This window comes from Topomyia yanbarensis, chromosome 3 (genome assembly GCF_030247195.1).
Source record: "Topomyia yanbarensis strain Yona2022 chromosome 3, ASM3024719v1, whole genome shotgun sequence".
In the NCBI taxonomy this organism is placed as follows: Eukaryota; Metazoa; Arthropoda; class Insecta; order Diptera; family Culicidae; genus Topomyia; species Topomyia yanbarensis.
In genome coordinates, this window is record NC_080672.1 from 330,353,934 (window position 1) to 330,371,993 (window position 18,060).

The 18,060-nt window shown below is 40.1% G+C and overlaps 2 protein-coding genes and 2 long non-coding RNA genes across 5 annotated transcripts; 1 reads left to right on the forward strand and 3 right to left on the reverse strand.

Annotated features, from left to right (window-relative positions):
- Positions 1-593: 593 nt before the first annotated feature.
- Positions 594-1,349, forward strand: LOC131688109 (uncharacterized protein K02A2.6-like). Its single transcript, XM_058972260.1, has one exon. It carries the CDS (start codon positions 594-596, stop codon positions 1,347-1,349), a length of 756 nt encoding a protein of 251 aa, XP_058828243.1.
- Positions 1,350-2,094: 745 nt separating this feature from the next.
- On the reverse strand, positions 2,095-2,840 carry LOC131689857 (ARL14 effector protein). 2 transcript variants are annotated; one of them, XM_058975196.1, is made up of 2 exons: positions 2,787-2,840; positions 2,095-2,727 (listed from the first exon to the last, which is right to left on the reverse strand). In XM_058975196.1, exon 2 carries the CDS (start codon positions 2,710-2,712, stop codon positions 2,170-2,172), a length of 543 nt encoding a protein of 180 aa, XP_058831179.1. In that variant the 5' UTR covers positions 2,713-2,727; positions 2,787-2,840; the 3' UTR covers positions 2,095-2,169. The 2 variants fall into 2 exon arrangements, with proteins under 2 accessions (XP_058831179.1, XP_058831180.1); XM_058975197.1 differs by having other exon boundaries at positions 2,783-2,825.
- Positions 2,841-6,670: 3,830 nt separating this feature from the next.
- Positions 6,671-7,018, reverse strand: LOC131693364 (uncharacterized). The gene is made up of 3 exons (XR_009306229.1): positions 6,937-7,018; positions 6,785-6,873; positions 6,671-6,711 (listed from the first exon to the last, which is right to left on the reverse strand). It is a non-coding gene; the product is annotated as an uncharacterized LOC131693364 (long non-coding RNA).
- A 7,124-nt stretch (positions 7,019-14,142) lies between these two features.
- On the reverse strand, positions 14,143-14,490 carry LOC131693241 (uncharacterized). Its single transcript, XR_009306188.1, has 3 exons — positions 14,409-14,490; positions 14,257-14,345; positions 14,143-14,183 (listed from the first exon to the last, which is right to left on the reverse strand). It is a non-coding gene; the product is annotated as an uncharacterized LOC131693241 (long non-coding RNA).
- Positions 14,491-18,060: the final 3,570 nt, after the last annotated feature.

Below are 18,060 nucleotides of genomic sequence, written 5' to 3' on the forward strand. Positions count from 1 at the left end.
ATCCGAACGTTCGAAACTTGTTGCAGGGGATGAAGGTAGGAAGAATAGTTGACGGCCGTGATAGATTTGGGATTGATTAAAGCGAGTTTTCAGTTCAGAAGAATTGTATTCTAAAGGGTATTCGCGTTTACATACCTCCCAAATTGCGTAGACGAGTGTTGGAGGAACTACACATTGGCCATTTTGGCGTATCTCGGATGAAGTCGTTGGCGCGATCGTACTGCTGGTGGGAGTGTATAGATCGAGATATAGAAGAGATGTCAAGAAACTGTAGTAACTGTGCGACTACACGTAAAAACCCTACTAAAGTTCCTATTCACTGCTGGGAACGTCCTTCGCAACCTTTTCAAAGGCTTCACATTGATTTCGCAGGACCTTTTCTCGGACTAAATTTTCTAGTAATTGTAGATGCATACACAAAATGGCCCGAAGTTAAGATCATTCCAGATTTGACAACTGGAACCACTATTGATCGTTTGCAAGAATACTTCGCAACCTATGGCGTCCCAACAGTAATTGTGAGTGATAGAGGCGTACAGTTCACATCGGAGCAATTCCAGGTATTTTTAAAGAAAAACAACGTTGTACACAAAATGGGAGCACCATACCACCCAGCTACAAACGGGCAGGCTGAGAGATTCGTCCAAACCTTCAAAGACAAGCTGAAGGCTTTGAAGTGTGAACGCAAGGATGTCCAGCTGGAACTGTACAAAATTCTGATGGCGTATCGACGTACCATTCATCCCACAACCGGCGAATCTCCATCTATGCTAGTATTCGGGAGGCAATTGAAGTCGCGGTTAGATTTAATTATTCCGAGTGATACAAACACAAGTTCTAATCGCGAGAGGAATATTGCAGTGAGAGATTTTGGTGTTGACGATCGAGTTTCGGCTCGTGACTTTTTGAGTTCATCGAAGTGGCAATTCGGAACGGTGATGGAACGCGTGGGCAAACTTCATTACATAGTTAAATTGGATGATGGTCGCATTTGGAAACGACACGTAGATCAACTTCAACCCGGTCCAGTGAAGGAAGCATCTGATAAGGAGGCTTTGATCGATGCTAATGAAGTTTATTGCAGTAGCCGAGCTAGAAATATGCTGTTACCTCCCCCAATTCAGTTACCGCCTGAACAGGGCTACAATAACCAGGGCAGTTACCAACAAACGAGATCAACAGACGACCAAACGAAAATGCCAACACACTTCCAAACATCAACTGATCACTTTGTAGAACTTTCAAGGGAAAACAAATCCGAACAGGCAAACGAAGCAAGTTTCAGGAGCACTGACATATCTCGGCGATCCACTAGAATCAGAAAACCTCCAAATAGATTAGATTTATAAAACATTAACGGACATTTTCTCAAGGGGGGAAGAGTTGTTATGATTTAGAGTGTATTAATGCAGTGTGTCGGTCTACCCATACTACTAATGTCATTGATCTTATATATTTTGAAACCGCTAAATAAACCGTTATTACATTGTTATGAGTCGAAGAGAATACACGCGTTTTTCTTGCTGCTGAGCGGCTCCTTTTTGCGATCTGGTTACAACACTTGTATACTTATGAAATCAAGTGATTATAACTGAACTGATGAGTTTTTTAGAAACCATAAATGTTTTTGTCATAAAATTCAGATATATCGAATTTTTGTCCTACTATTTAATTTTGACTATTTTCCTGAAAAAGTTCTTTTAACGTTATTTGTATCCTTCCAGACAATTTTGTTTCCTTACAACACGTCATATTGGAGCTTTAAATTGCCTAAATATATGCCATTCTTATAATATTTCGAACGATATTACTCGTCGATACACTTTTTTACCGATCAATGTTATCCCGAAATCAACCAATACAAATTTGCAAGCAAAACCATTCTATTGTCATAATAAAATGAAATAAAATACCCAGCAATTAGAACCTGTTCAATCTATGAGTACTAGTTCTTGCTCTAAAAATGCAAACAATTACTTGCTTTAAAGAAAGATATTCAATACTTTTAGAAAAGTAATCAATGTTCCCCCGTTTTAAGCTACCCGGTATATGCTGTCGACCTGTTGCGAATTTAAAAAAATCCAAGAGAAAGTATTTTCGTGTTGATAGTCGTATTGTTTTATTCTGAATTCACAAAAATGGGACAAAACTAAATATACAATCCTAAAATTATTTCTTTAATAGTAACTTATTCCTGATTACAAGATCCTTAGCATCATGTTCAATCGACTCATACATCCACTTGCGGTTCACGCGACAATGTGAACCACACTTTGTAGTGCCACATAACAAGCAAGGGAAGTGACAACCGGGGCAGCTTAGATCCAAACAGTCACACATATCACGACCAGTTTCTCTATGCACACCCCGATCGGTGTACAGTCCCACCACTTTGGGCACCACAAGCGGTGTGGATTTCCTGTTCAGCTTTCGCTTTTCACGGCGAGAAGTTTGCGGATTAAAATTTGCTAGAAACTTAGGATCCGTCTCCAGTTTCTTCAGCTGTCCGATCTCGTTGCGTCGAGCCCGGTTCATCGCTTGACTAGAATTTCGAAGGTTGGCCGATACTGGTGTGTCGGACCGCTCCGACTGGGGTTGAGGATGCGGAGAAGAGGACGCCGAAGATATTCCAATGCGTTCCGACTCGCGACTGCCTCTTTCGACGTGCTGTGGCTCTTCGTCGGATGATTCAATTTCTACGCATTCGTCCATGGCTATCCGTAGTATCTGATAAGAAAAGTGCTCAATTATCTACCAATTTAATATAATAATTAATATTTACCTACCGAGGACACTGTTTACAAGCTAGTAAATGATTGTCCGAATAGCTTGTGCTAGCAGTCGCAGAGACAGAGAACGCTTGTCCTCCCAGTCTAACAAAAATGGAAAGTTGGCAATATTTTTACACTGAAAAACCAAAACGTTAGCATCATGTAGAAACCCGGATAGACTTTTACAATAGCATTTACCCAACAAACAATCATAAAACAATAAATATTATAGTTATTACAGTTTCAACATAGTTTGATGCCAAGTTCTCACAGTAGATTTACAATAAAATTTCATGTAACAATAAATTTCACTGTTCAGCAAAAAACTGATATAGTGCATTCACATTAAATTTTACTGTTTTCGAGAAAAAAATGTATGGAGAAAAATTGATTTTACATAACTATTTTACTTCGAAATTTACTGTAAACACGTTAAAGTTTATTTGTTTTTGTATTGTAGCATAACACTGAAACTTACTGTAAATTGTTGCAAAATTACTGTACTGTCACAGTGAAAATCATGGTTTTGTTACTGTACATTTCTATTCGGGAATCTATTCTAGACAAACATATGAATACGGCGTAAAAGCCAACTGTCAAAATTCTCTTTAAAGGGAAATTCCGGACAAACCGTAACTGGCCGAACACAGTTCACAGTTAAAACTGCAAGAGAAAACTTTTCTCTTTTGTCTACTAACAACATCTGTGATTGGCGAGTTACCGTTTGTCCGAAATTTTCATTCAAAATGAATTTTGACAGTTCGATTTTACGCCGTAAATGTTTGTCGAGTATTGAATTATTTCAATCCATAAACACATGAAATGCACACGGTTGTCACAACGATTAGATTTGATTAGATTTTACACGTTTCTGATAAAAACCGTACCTTGTCAAAAATGAGTAAAAGTAGGTGAGAGTAGTCGGAATGATGTAGTACCGATATCGGATGGAGATGACCTACTTCGACCAGACATCATATTGAACTATCAAACAAATTTTACTCATTGTTGAGTAAAAGCGTTTTAGTTGCAATGGACTTATCCAGCTGCGTTAGTATTGTGCCGTTTTGACGTTTAAATTGGGAGGAAAACAAATCGACGTCAACATTTCATAAGGCATTATATACAATATGCTCATGTTGAGAAAATGGCGTCTGAAAAATTACCTCGTACTTTATATTCCCATTTATGAACAGGAGCTTGATTTAAGGACTAAACAACTCAATGCCGTGTTAAATTACCCATTTTTTCCGAATAATATAACAGATTTATTAAAAAAATTGTATTTTGAACGTTTTTTGTAGATAAATGTTTTGGTCCCTTTTGAAACATCGCACTGGTTTTGTGCCCTCTCCCATAATCCCTTTTCGGCAAGACGTTAGCTTATAGTGCGTGCGGGTGAGCCCTTTTGTTTACAGCAAATGATTATGTGACGTTTATTTTGATCCCTTTCTTGGTGTTGCGATGTTTTTGTTCCCTTTTCAAGTATAGTCAACGACACGACTAGACACTGGCATTCCAAAACTGTATCGCACATCTGACTACCCCTCAGTGACTGAGGTAACTGGTAATGTCAAATATGACTTTTGGTTGGAAAATGCATCAAACTAGCAGCACTTGTGAATCTGTTATTTTTTAACAATCTGTTGATATGCTTCTATAGTTACCGTTGCTTCTCTTGGTTACGCAGGAGAAAATAATGTGACAACAAAAAATTTCGTAACATTTGCTATTTGCTGTGTACGAATTAAAAATTAAATTAATTAATTTAGCATCGAAACTGTTCGCTGAAAATCCATGGTATTCAAAGATATCCAGATGCGCCGGTGGTCGTTTATTTTACTGACTGGTGAGTTTCTACGAAGTTTTTCTATTTGAAATTATTTATCTAAAGTTATTAGTATTCCAAATAATGCTATTATATTTGCAGATTCGCTTTTGATCAAGCTATGGTGCATGATTAATAAAAGTAACCTAATTTGACACCTCAAGTATTCGTCGGGGAATGGACAAAACAACCAATAGAAAACTTTTTCTAATGATACGATTCCTTCGTTGTTAATCGTACCACTTTGGTTGATCTATATCTCCGGTTACGATACTACGAAACGAAAAGCCTTCGTTATCTGTGGTATTAAGTAATTTACCATGGGTTGGGGACAATTTATATACCACGTGGACAGAAAACGGTTATTTTGGACCCCTCCTCAACCTCTGCGGATATGTGTGGACAATTCTAATACCCTTATCTCCCTCCCACGACGGACACGTGGATTTTTCTGATTTATGGCCGAATACTAAATAAAGTTGAATAAAAATTGCGTTTTTTTGTAAACAGCAAATCACTTAAAATTTTAAAGAGAACGAAAGAGTTGTGAAATTAACTGAGACCGAGACGGAAGACGCAATTTATTTTCAAACATAGTGTCAAGACGGGTTAAAATGCATTGAAACTTTGAAAGGAAGGCTTATGGAACATGGTCACTCATAGGTAGAATGAAGGCTTATCAACTGAGAGGTTTCTGTACCAGCATTACCTAGAGTACCATCTAGCTGATCTTCTGTAGCAGAATCAGGAAAGGGGTATAGTCGGAATCGTTGAAGTTGCTAGATCTAAATCCTCCCAAAAACACTTTTCATATATTTTCACTTCCACTATTTCATTTCTTCCTTTTTACTTGTATGGCTTAATAAACAGACCTCGGAGGCTTATCATCAAAATCAAATACATGTAATAACAGCATTAAAATATTCAATCAAATAAAATATATGAAATCATGACAAAAAAACAATAAAAAACAGCAAATTGAGCACATCACGCATGCTGTTTTTCAGTATTTTGCGGATTTCATTAGCATTTTTCGCGCTTTTTGTTCAATGCAGAAGTATAACAAGTATATTGTATATGCTTTTACAATTTATATTAGGAAATTTGTAGTTGCTTTAACCTTGTTTTCTTCAGTTTGTAGCCCCTAGACTTGCTCAGGGTGGTGAAATAATGCTGGGGTGGATGAATTGGTAGCAGTCGCATATGCGCTAGAGGGAACTTATTCATTGAGCGGGGGGGATCAACCAACACACATGCAAGCACCGATGTTGCAAACCAACATAAGGCGGGCAAAGTGGAAATGCTCACTGCAGGTTGCTCACAAGCCCTACACTGAAACAAAACTCTGGTGGAATAACAATGACGAGGGCTGATAACTCCTTTTTGAGTTCGCAAGCGAATATTAAAGCTAGTGGTGTAACTTGCTAATAAGGGCCAATACTATTTGAACTAACTCACGGTGCACTTCGGTAACATTATGGATTTATTCTTAATTGCTAACATGAACTCTATATCCTACGTGACGTCACTACGTTCTACTTGCGGTTTGGCTTTTAAGTTATGCTGGTGTGCTAGGGTGATCTCGGGCTAGGTTTCCGGGACTGCTGTCGACTGCTTGTAGTAGTTGAAGTCGATCCGAATATTAGCGTGTCGTTACGGGAACCGATGTAGTTGTCGTTTCACGGGGGCAATCACGTGGATGTGATGTGAAAGCTGCCTTGTCGTGACGGAATTGACCACGTGGTGTAGGGCCGAATTCCATCAGTAGGTGCGATATTGCTCTCGTAATAGCGTCTGAGAACCGTGTACAATCTGTCCGCTGGTCCTTATATGCGTTGAGTCTTCTTCACCGTGATAGATGGCTCATTCAGATACAGTCTCTGATGATAATTTCTGTGAATAGAGCGACTTACGGACGTAGATCCGAAGCCCGAGATAAAAAGGTTCACTGGGAACCTACCCAGCAATATTAGAAAATCGGCCACATTCCTTATCGACCCTAACCTATACCAGCATTTTATAACGTTTCATATAAATTACCTTTTTATCGTTTGTACACTTATTAATTAGCTTTTAACAAATTTCGTGCCTTTAGCTTTAGCCAATTTTACACTATTAGATATAAAATTTTAATATATATTAATTTTAATTACCGAAACTGTACATATTTTAGCACTTTAACTACCTCGTAAATTTTTACTTTTAACACCGTATGTATATGTCACCTCCTTTTATTCGTAACAATTTTATTCTTAGACTCAAAAATATTTTAAGCTGTAAATAGTAAGACAATTATTAACACTGTACACCACGTTTTTTTTTGACAAATAACCTAACCAGAAAAATTTAGAACCGTCGCGCACTTCTAACTTCGTTGGTATTCACGGACAGAAAGAAGGTTCAGTATTTTGGCTGAGCGTATTAAATTTTAAATCAGTGAGTCTGATTCGGAGAAATAACGAAATCACCCGAACTTTGACAATGATTGTGTTTCCGCTCAGCAGCCGTTATTTGGTCGCTTCACCCGTGGATTGCCCTCGGCGACCGATACCCTAACCCGCTGTAAACAAATACCACTCTTGCTAGAATGCGACTGTGAGTACCTTCGGTGGTATGGAGAGAGGATTTGCTAGTCAAAGTGAGGGTCGGACTTAGGGAGTGGGAGCTCACAAGCGAGTCTAAGGCTCATTTCATTGTGGCAGAGCCAACAATTTGGAATGGTAACCGACGGTTACAATACCCCGTCGTCCCTCTCCAACGTAATGATCGTTTATATTAAGAATCTGTTTGTTTTTTTTTTGCCAATAACGAGGTTTCTATCTGAATAACGAATTTAACTGGTTGTAAAATCATTTCAGATGAACACTTAATACCACTGATTCCTGTTCTTTTCTCCGCTTCTCCGTATGAAACGGGAAAAGAACTCATCATACCAACACTCTTACGTGTTGAGAACTGTCAACTGGCCATTATCAATCGGACTGTTTACATTCGACACGAGAACATTACATGTGGTTAATACTCAGGTTAAACGTAGTCGCATTTCCTTTTTTAACGAATTAATTCGCGTTTTTACAAAGATGTGGCTATTAATTGTGTCTTGTCGACAGAAAATTTCCGCGCGCGCGATGTTTCGGCGAGATATTTTGTTTCATTGGTCGGTTAGCGTTTCATTGAACGGTTGGTTGTGTCTCGCTGAGAGGAAAGGATCTGTCGTAGGAGACAATTTTACCCAAATCGGAGAAAGGTGTAAATCAATCGATCGAGCTATATTGTTGACCGTGTTTTGGACTACTTGAGCTGAATGAACAGGTGCAAACCCTTTGATGTCCGGATCCATCGCTTGCCCTAACCTATTCAAGACCTCCATTTGAAGATTATTGTGTTTTTTTTTTCTTTTAAGATTCGGGTTTCAAATCTGCCGTGGAGAACACACCAAGAGATTTTCCGTTTTCATCGGCCAACTCATACGAGCTGGTGCCAATTCTGGCCAAAATAGTGCACGGTACATATAATGCGTCCAATTTTGCATTGTAAGCATCCGCTGCGGATGACTGGCGAAAGTTTCTTTTGAATACCCGCTGACCGATTGAGTACACCGGAGCAGGATTCTTGGATCGCAGATTGTAAACTTTTATGTTTTTTTCGTGAGCGCTTTTCAGGTTTTTCATCACTATGGAATAAATATGTTTATCGATTTCCTTCTTCCTTTCAACCCTCTCTTCCTCCAACAGATCTATCTGATCCCTATCCATCCGATGTTCCTCCCCTTTCCCTATTATTTCATGTCCGAAAAGTAAACGATATGGTGAGTATCCGGTGGCAGTGTGAGGAGTGTTATTTAGACAAAATTCTATCTCGGACACCCGTGTGTCCCAAAGTCTCTGATCCTGTTTCGTGTAGGACCGCATACAAGCGTTAATCGTACGATTTAGTCGTTCAACCGGATTCGATTGGCAATGGTGCCGGGAGTTTGCCCAATGTTGTATGCCGTATTTAGCTAAAAGGGTTTTGAATTCCTTAGACAAAAAGGAGCTGGCATTGTCTGAGATCATATATTCTGGTACAGAGTATCGCCGAAACCAGGCCTCCTCTAAGATCTTTGTCACTTGTGGCGTTGAAATTCTTTTCATCGGGACAAGCAGACACCACTTCGAAAAGAGGTCCATGATCACTAGAAGGTGAACATTTCCGGATTTGCTGCGGGGAAGGGATTGAATGAAATCAAGGGCGACTATCTGAAATGGTTTCGTAGTGAGGCGCTGTTTACCTGGTTCGGGGGTCTGCGAGCGATTCGCAGGTTTATTTTGCTTACAGAGGGAGCATTTGCGGACGTGGTCCCGAACATCTTCCGCCATTTTCGGCCAAAAATGCTTCTTCCTTATCTTAGCTAAGGTTTTATCGCACCCAAAATGTAGACTATCATCATGTTCCTCTACAAGGATTTTTTTTCTCAGTGGTTCTGGAACACAAGTTTTCCATGAGAACCGGTAATCTAGAAGCTCATCCGAGACAGCAATCAGTTTCATCAATACTCCCTTTTCGACCTTAAAATCTTTATATTTTTCAGGCGATTTTGTGACTTTTTTCACCATATCAGCATACCACCCCTCCGTTACTTTGATCTCTTCTACGGAGCGTGAAAGGGCGTCTGCTACAAGATTATCAACCCCTTTTCGGTGAACTATAACCATGTCATGACGTTGTAGGTCCATACTCCATCGACATAAACGGGAGGACGTTCGCCAACTACTTCGCATGATGTAAGTCAAGGCAGAAGCGTCGGTGAAAACCGTGAATCGGGTGCCTTCTACATAGCACCGAAACTTTTCTATTGACTTGAGAACAGCTAGTCCTTCCTTTTCAGTTGCAAAGTATTTTTGTTGGGTGGTGGTTAATTTTTGGGAGAAGTACGCAATTGGCTTCTCTACATCATCGTAAGATTGTGTGAGAATTCCCGCTATTGCAGCATCGCTCGCATCGCAATGAATAGCGAAGGGGCGCGAAAAATCGGGGTTCGTTAGAATGGGTGCGCTAATTAACAGATTTTTTATTGTTATGAATGCTGTTTCAGCCTGATCGTTCCAATGCACGGATTTCGGCTTATTTCTCAAAAGATTTGTCAAGTGCTGTGTAACTTCGCTATAGTTGATGAGGAATCTTCTATAGTAGTTACACATCCCTAGAAATCTTCTGAGTGCTCGGAGAGATGTAGGTCGCTCGTAGTTAACAATGGCTGCCACCCGGTCTGGGTTCGGTTTAAGACCTCCGTGCCCCAGTATGTAGCCCAAGTACGGAACTTCTGGTACACAAAATCGTGATTTCTGCAAATTGATCGACAAGTTTGCTAATCTTAAACGGTTCGCTACTTCCGTTAATAGATTCAGATGCTCGTCAAACGTATTGCTAATGATAATTATATCATCTAGATAGACAAATACGTTTGGTTCCAGTTCACCCGCTCCTAGAACTCGGTCCATCAGTCTGGACAGTGTAGCGGGACTGTTGACCAAGCCAAAGGGCATACGGGTAAACTGAAACGAACCGCGTCCCAACACCGAAAAAGCGGTTAGTTTGCGCGATCTTGGGTGCAGTGGCACCTGTAGAAAGGCTTTTGATAAATCAATAGTCGAAATGAACTCCGCAGCTCCTAATCGACTCAAAATTCTATCTGCATGTGGGAGGGGATACGAGTCCCTGACGGTGCGGTCATTTAATTTTCGGGCATCCAAGCATAGACGCACCGTACCATCTGGCTTGTCCACCGGGACAAGACGCAGGGCCCAGTCGCTGTACGAGCGCTCTATGATTTTAGCCTGAAGCATTTTGTCTAGTTCGGCATTAATCTGCTCTTGTCTTCTGGGTGACGTTGGAAATGGATTCATTCGAACCGCAGGAAGTTTCTTCGCTTCCTCAGTGAGCTCAATCCTGTGACTCAACCAGGTGGTAGTGTCTAAGATACCTTCCCCTGCCACTTTAAATTGCGTTTTAATTTTTTCTAGTTCTGCTTTTTGTTCTTCGGTAAGTCTAGAGTAACATTCCTTGCTGATGTCCCCATCTTTTTCATCATAACTTTCAGAGTCTGCATTAATTTCCATATTCTCGACTCTGGCTTCAACTATCGTTGGCTGGATGTGAAAGGATTTCCAAAAGTTCATCCCCAAAAGAACTCTTCTTTTGAGCGATGGTGCGACAAGGGTTTCTATGATCTTAGTCTTGCCATTGAACGTAACTGGAAGGTATACCGTTCCCTTGACGTTTAATTCTTCTCCATTGGCAGTTCTTAGACTTACTTCGGAGGGAAAAAGTTGTAATTTGCATTTCTTGATCAGTTTCAGCGAACCGATTCCTAGAATACTCAAGTGGGCTCCGCTATCTAATAAACCCACCAAAGGATTTCCAAAAATAGTTATTTCGACGAACGGTCTCTCATCGTTCTCCAGGTGTATGATGGTTTCATTGATTTCGTAATTGGAAGAATGGATATAATCTGTCTGGCATACTTTTTCAAACCCCAGGTTTTGCAAAGCAGCAAGTTGTTCTACAGTTGAGAGGGACTTTACGAACGCTCGACTTGTCGGCCCTCGGGGACAGTCTTCGACGCGTTTTTTTCGCAAAAAGGGCAAGCATGCGTATCCACATTGTGGAATCCGCATCTTTGGCAGTATTTGTGCCTTGGTCTGTTACACTCACGTGCGTGGTGACCCTTAAGCCGGCAATTAAAGCAAATACCGTCCTTTGGCGGTTGGTAGTTTTCCAGAAGCACATTGAGACCTTGCTGTGAAACCTGACCCTGATCTCTCTCAGTTCTACGCGCGTTTTTATTTTCATCGTCAGACAAGTTCGCGCGGGATTTTGAATTATAAAAATTTCGCGATTTGAATTGCTCGTTTTCGAATTTTTGCCTGGATTTGGGTTTCGCCCCTGTATCCAGCTCGTTTACCATGACGTTTTTTCCCCGGGGGCTAGTTTCGTTTGCAGACGGTTGGTATTTATACCAAAAGGTCGCGTCTAACCGTCGTCCGAACTTTTTTAGATCCGCCAGATTATCGATTTCGGAAGATACCGCGTGGCCCTTGTAATCCGCGCGCATATTTCGAAACACGATTTCAAATTTTTTTCGCTCAGTCATCGGTTTCGTAAGCGAATTGAAAATTTTTTGCAATTCCATGAAATAATCTTGGAATTTTTCGCGAGGGCCCTGTTTTCGCGATATCGCACGTATTTCACTAGTATGGTCGTGATCTGGACTCAAGAATTCCCGTTTGAGCTCTTCTTTTAGCTCATTCCAGGAGGTGAAATCGTCGTTTTCAACCCCTGTCATGAACCACGTTTTCGCCGACCCGCTAAATAAATGAATAGCCGACCGAAACAATTCCTTGTAGGACATGTTCTCCGACTTCGCGTAAAACTCGACTTCTTTTATAAATTTTATCAACGTTTGGCCGTTATCGGAGCCATCGTACTTGAGTTTCCAGTCCGAGACTGGTCTTCGTTTACCGGACCGACGATAATTTTCTCTGCCTCTCGATTCACGACGCGAACTATCCGATGACCACCCGGATTCCGTACCGGAAGACACGTTTGAACATAATCTGATATTACGCGATTGCTTTTTTACTTTTGGCGAGGGTTCCCTATCTTTTTCCTTGTTTTCATCTACTTTATTTATATTTTCAGGTTCACCGAATGACTCAACTTTACTCTGTGCGTTTTCAATTGAACTAAACTGAAGCATTTTCTGCGCCCACATTTGCATTTGTGGAGGCCCTTCCAAGGGTATGCCCCTGCTTGCATGAAGAATGGAAATAAATTATTTTGTAGGGGGATTGGATTGTTATTTTCTACCGATTGTAAGTTCCTTTTTAGGTGTCGACCTGGCGTTACGAAAACGTTTTCATCGACGTTACTAGATGAACCTGCCGATATATTCCCTGGATTTTGATTCCCGATCGATAACTTAGATATTGTCTCACTAATTTGTTTCTCCATTTCTTGCTGACCCAAAGGCGAGAAAAAGGAAAAGTATTGATTATAAGTTTGACGAATGCACGAGATTAGCGCATCAATATCCGCGAGATCGTTCTCCTCTTCAGTGTTTTCCATTACACGTTTCACGCGCGCGAAATAATGGACTAGTCGCGTTTTTAAGCTTTCCCTTGTCCCTTCGTATCGTTTACGGTTTCCGAGAAAATCTTTGATCTCCTTAACTTTTTCATCTATTTTCGAAATTTCCGCATCGACGTTTGTATTTAATCGATTGAAATCTAAATCTGCGCTACCACATTCCTTCTCTGATTTGATTTGTTCTCTTAGTCGTCTAGCTATTGCCGCGCGTGTTTCTGTTTCGATAAACTCAATTTCCCGAATCGCGAGCTCGTGTTCGATTTCTTCCCTCTCTAGGTGATGGACTAGGAGACTTTTGTATTGCATGTCGAATTCTACATCCATTTTAATACGAATAGTAAATGTAATTCCTATCAAAAGAAAATGACTTCGTTTGGAGGACGAAGTGAAAACTAAATCAGGGTACTGATTTGTACCTCCCCGTGTGGGGTAAGGAAATTTAATTTGAAATTTTATGGGTTTTTGTAGTTGGGCGCCAATTTGTAGCCCCTAGACTTGCTCAGGGTGGTGAAATAATGCTGGGGTGGATGAATTGGTAGCAGTCGCATATGCGCTAGAGGGAACTCATTCATTGAGCGGGGGGGATCAACCAACACACATGCAAGCACCGATGTTGCAAACCAACATAAGGCGGGCAAAGTGGAAATGCTCACTGCAGGTTGCTCACAAGCCCTACACTGAAACAAAACTCTGGTGGAATAACAATGACGAGGGCTGATAACTCCTTTTTGAGTTCGCAAGCGAATATTAAAGCTAGTGGTGTAACTTGCTAATAAGGGCCAATACTATTTGAACTAACTCACGGTGCACTTCGGTAACATTATGGATTTATTCTTAATTGCTAACATGAACTCTGTATCCTACGTGACGTCACTACGTTCTACTTGCGGTTTGGCTTTTAAGTTATGCTGGTGTGCTAGGGTGATCTCGGGCTAGGTTTCCGGGACTGCTGTCGACTGCTTGTAGTAGTTGAAGTCGATCCGAATATTAGCGTGTCGTTACGGGAACCGATGTAGTTGTCGTTTCACGGGGGCAATCACGTGGATGTGATGTGAAAGCTGCCTTGTCGTGACGGAATTGACCACGTGGTGTAGGGCCGAATTCCATCAGTAGGTGCGATATTGCTCTCGTAATAGCGTCTGAGAGCCGTGTACAATCTGTCCGCTGGTCCTTATATGCGTTGAGTCTTCTTCACCGTGATAGATGGCTCATTCAGATACAGTCTCTGATGATAATTTCTGTGAATAGAGCGACTTACGGACGTAGATCCGAAGCCCGAGATAAAAAGGTTCACTGGGAACCTACCCAGCAATATTAGAAAATCGGCCACATTCCTTATCGACCCTAACCTATACCAGCATTTTATAACGTTTCATATAAATTACCTTTTTATCGTTTGTACACTTATTAATTAGCTTTTAACAAATTTCGTGCCTTTAGCTTTAGCCAATTTTACACTATTAGATATAAAATTTTAATATATATTAATTTTAATTACCGAAACTGTACATATTTTAGCACTTTAACTACCTCGTAAATTTTTACTTTTAACACCGTATGTATATGTCACCTCCTTTTATTCGTAACAATTTTATTCTTAGACTCAAAAATATTTTAAGCTGTAAATAGTAAGACAATTATTAACACTGTACACCACGTTTTTTTTTGACAAATAACCTAACCAGAAAAATTTAGAACCGTCGCGCACTTCTAACTTCGTTGGTATTCACGGACAGAAAGAAGGTTCAGTATTTTGGCTGAGCGTATTAAATTTTAAATCAGTGAGTCTGATTCGGAGAAATAACGAAATCACCCGAACTTTGACAATGATTGTGTTTCCGCTCAGCAGCCGTTATTTGGTCGCTTCACCCGTGGATTGCCCTCGGCGACCGATACCCTAACCCGCTGTAAACAAATACCACTCTTGCTAGAATGCGACTGTGAGTACCTTCGGTGGTATGGAGAGAGGATTTGCTAGTCAAAGTGAGGGTCGGACTTAGGGAGTGGGAGCTCACAAGCGAGTCTAAGGCTCATTTCATTGTGGCAGAGCCAACAATTTGGAATGGTAACCGACGGTTACAAGTTCGAGCTGGATGTCACTTGGGACGTTTTGAATAGGTACTCTTGAAATATGTTACTGTTATATACTAGTTAAACTGCAACTTAACACGAATAGCCGAATATAGTGCTCATAATCGCATGTCCACCCACGTCGAAAGGGAATCCCAAAGATACGATTATGAGTAGAATGTCTATAATATAAAACAATAAAATATTTACTCCAACGAAAATTGATTTTATATACCGGTTAAAGGATTAGAGAGCACAATCCGTCGAACCGTACCCAGATCACCGGCTTTGGCCGCTTCCAAAAGGTACTCTAACCGACTGTGTGTGAAAGTGGATCTCTCAAAATTTTCAGCACATTCTCTGTAGCTAACTGGGCGGCTTTGCAGGGATACAATGCTGGTATCTATGTTTTAAAACAGTAACAGGCTTGAATCTTATCTTCTCTAGCACATCTATGTGACGTTGTTTGACCAAGTCCGTCGAGCGTATCCACGTTGACATCATGACGCAGAAGCACATCCATAATCTCTATATTTTTCTCGTTCAACTGTGCACCATTACGAATCAAAATTTCGAGAATTTTTCGCTTCGGATACACTGAGTGGGCTACTGTACGGAAGTACTACTTTGACATTTTCGGTTGAGGTTCTTTTTCAGTCACTGAATATCAGCCCGATTAGCATCCAGCCAAAAGTGCTCCTTATATTCATCTGAAAATTTGCGTTCAGGATTCAAAATATTGCTATATTTTATAATTAAAATTTCTACTCACATGTGATTTTTTTCCTGCAGTTCCGATTCAGTTCGGACACTTCAAAGTACCAAACGAACAGTCATTGTGCAGCGGAACAGGACATAACTTCGGATTAACGTCGGCACCATGCTGCAGCAGAATCTGCGCGACCCATATACGATTGTAACCGGCAGCCAGATGAAGTGGACGGATTTGGGCCCGTCACTTGCACGACCGTTCACATTCAGCAGTTCATCCTTTCTGTACTCACCCGGACTGTACAGGAGTCTGCCAAATTCAGTTGAATTTATTTTCCGAATTTATTATATTCGGCACCATGTCGTAGCAATGCAATTCAAACATAATTTTTTTTCTTTGCTTACGAATGGTTGCTATACAACAACAACAACCGAAAAAATCCAATAAACAAAGAAGTGTTGCTGGAGAAATTATTATTTTGGCGGAACGAGGGGTTACTCAATGTACTGGTAACTGACGGTAAATTACTCGGACATCTTTTTCTTCAGAAGATTTAATGAAGTTTCAGGTCGTGTCGTTGGTATAGTCTTTTTCGTTAAGAAAAGGGCCCATAAACAAATTTTTCCGTTTTGTTGTTTGGTGTTTATGAGCCGTTAATTTTTGAGGGGAAGTGAAAGGGAACATAAGCAAAACAAGTTATTTTGCTTATGTGCCTTTTCGATAATCCATTATTTCCCCAACAGCCAGGTTTCAGAATCGGCTTATTTAAGGTATGTATAAAGCTTTGTTAGTGTCCATTTGAAGGAAGTATTAACCGGAATTGTTTACGTTTTGTTTATCGGCCCATTTGAAATGTTCTCGTCGAAATCATTTGCATTGCCAATTGGGAGGAAAACAAACCGCTTGTGGTCTTAAGGGGAGGGCGGTAGTATAAAAAAGCAAGAGTTTGCGTATTTTAAACGTCAGATATCTCAATGAGTAGCTGAGGATTAGCGTACTCTATGGACAATCAGGTTCTGTTTTAGTGTGTTCACGATTTGTTTTCCTACTCCTGTCACAGTGTACTGATAGGTGGAGGAAAATCAATCGAAAAGAGGTTTTCGGATTATTTTCATGGTGGATCCCGATCAACTGGTATTGTACGTCTCCGGAATAAGTTTCACAGTGACACAGAGCATTTATACACCATCATAAATACTTAAGGCAAGTTATTTCAAACTTTTGAATTAACTGGCAGTTTTACATATGACAGCTGGAGGAAAACAAACACCCAAGTAGTGTGAGTGAAATCACAGTTTATAGAGAACAGTTGCGCAAAGAGTGAAGTCAAAAAAAGTCTACCTATCGAACACAATTGGAATCCATCTCTGATATCTTTGCAGTAAAGCTGAATTCTAATTTTGCTCGATAGGAAGACTTTTTTGGCTTCACTCTCTGCACAAGGCCTTTGAGAGAAATGATTGCACAAGGCTTTTGAGTGAAATTCTCTACTAAGGCCTTTGAGTGAAATGATTTCCTAGAACTCTATAGATCTACACGCAGAAAAATAATTTTTAATGTCAAATAATATGAGGGTTGAAATAATAAATTTGCCAAGTTGTTCTGTGTTCAATAAAAAATACATGTTTATACAAATAAAACAATTGTTGAAATAATTCTGAAGAATTTATTGGATCAAACATGGAAAATAGTTGGACCAACAAAATTTTTTATTGATTTTATCATAACAACAATCGAAACAACAAACAACTTTGTTGAATCAATGAGCTCATTTTGTTGAATAAAACTAATAAAATATTTGGATCAATGCATGTCAAATGTTCAATACAAAAAACATTTTTGTTAAATCAAATAATATCTTTTATTGTGTTTAAACATAACAAATATTTGAATCAATGCATAGCAAATATTGAAGCACAACCAATTTTATTGTATATAAAATATGCCTATTCTTTAATAGGAACCAAAGGCCAACTGTCATGGTGACAAATTTAGAACAAACCATTACTCGCTGACAACAGATAACATCAGTACAAATGAACCTCACAAAGTAAATACTTGCCATTGACTTATTGGCCTTTCTCTAAAAACAGGCTACAAACGCATTAATTTTACGCGGTCAAATCATTCTGGAACCGCTTCGGAATCCTGAATGGATGCAGTATGGCCCAGTCAAACCCATTCCGGGATTGGTTAGGAATTCTGAATGGATTCATTATGAGTTCCAGCTCAAAGGCAACAACCGATTCCGACTCAATCGTTTGTTGCATTTGAGCGAGAATCCATAAGGGATTCTAAACCTGTTCCGGAGTAGGTTTGCTTGGAATGAAATGAAATTTTATTACATGCAGCGCATACGATTCCAATCACCGTCCCTTTATGTAGTACCTTTGGCCGTGCGCGTGGTTTATTCCAGATATGCGCTATAATGTAGTGCTTCAGAGTCTCGGCTTTTCCAAAAAGATTGCAGAAGGCGCACGAATACGCTGTGGCTTCCTGTTGGACCAGAGATGGTGAAGTACAGGAAACTGCCCTCTCGAACGGGTATTATT

Bases quoted from the DNA above. Each gene is read 5' to 3' on its own strand.
- LOC131688109 (XM_058972260.1), top strand. From the start codon at position 594: ATGGGAGCACCATACCACCCAGCTACAAACGGGCAGGCTGAGAGATTC.
- LOC131689857 (XM_058975196.1), bottom strand. From the start codon at position 2,712: ATGGACGAATGCGTAGAAATTGAATCATCCGACGAAGAGCCACAGCAC.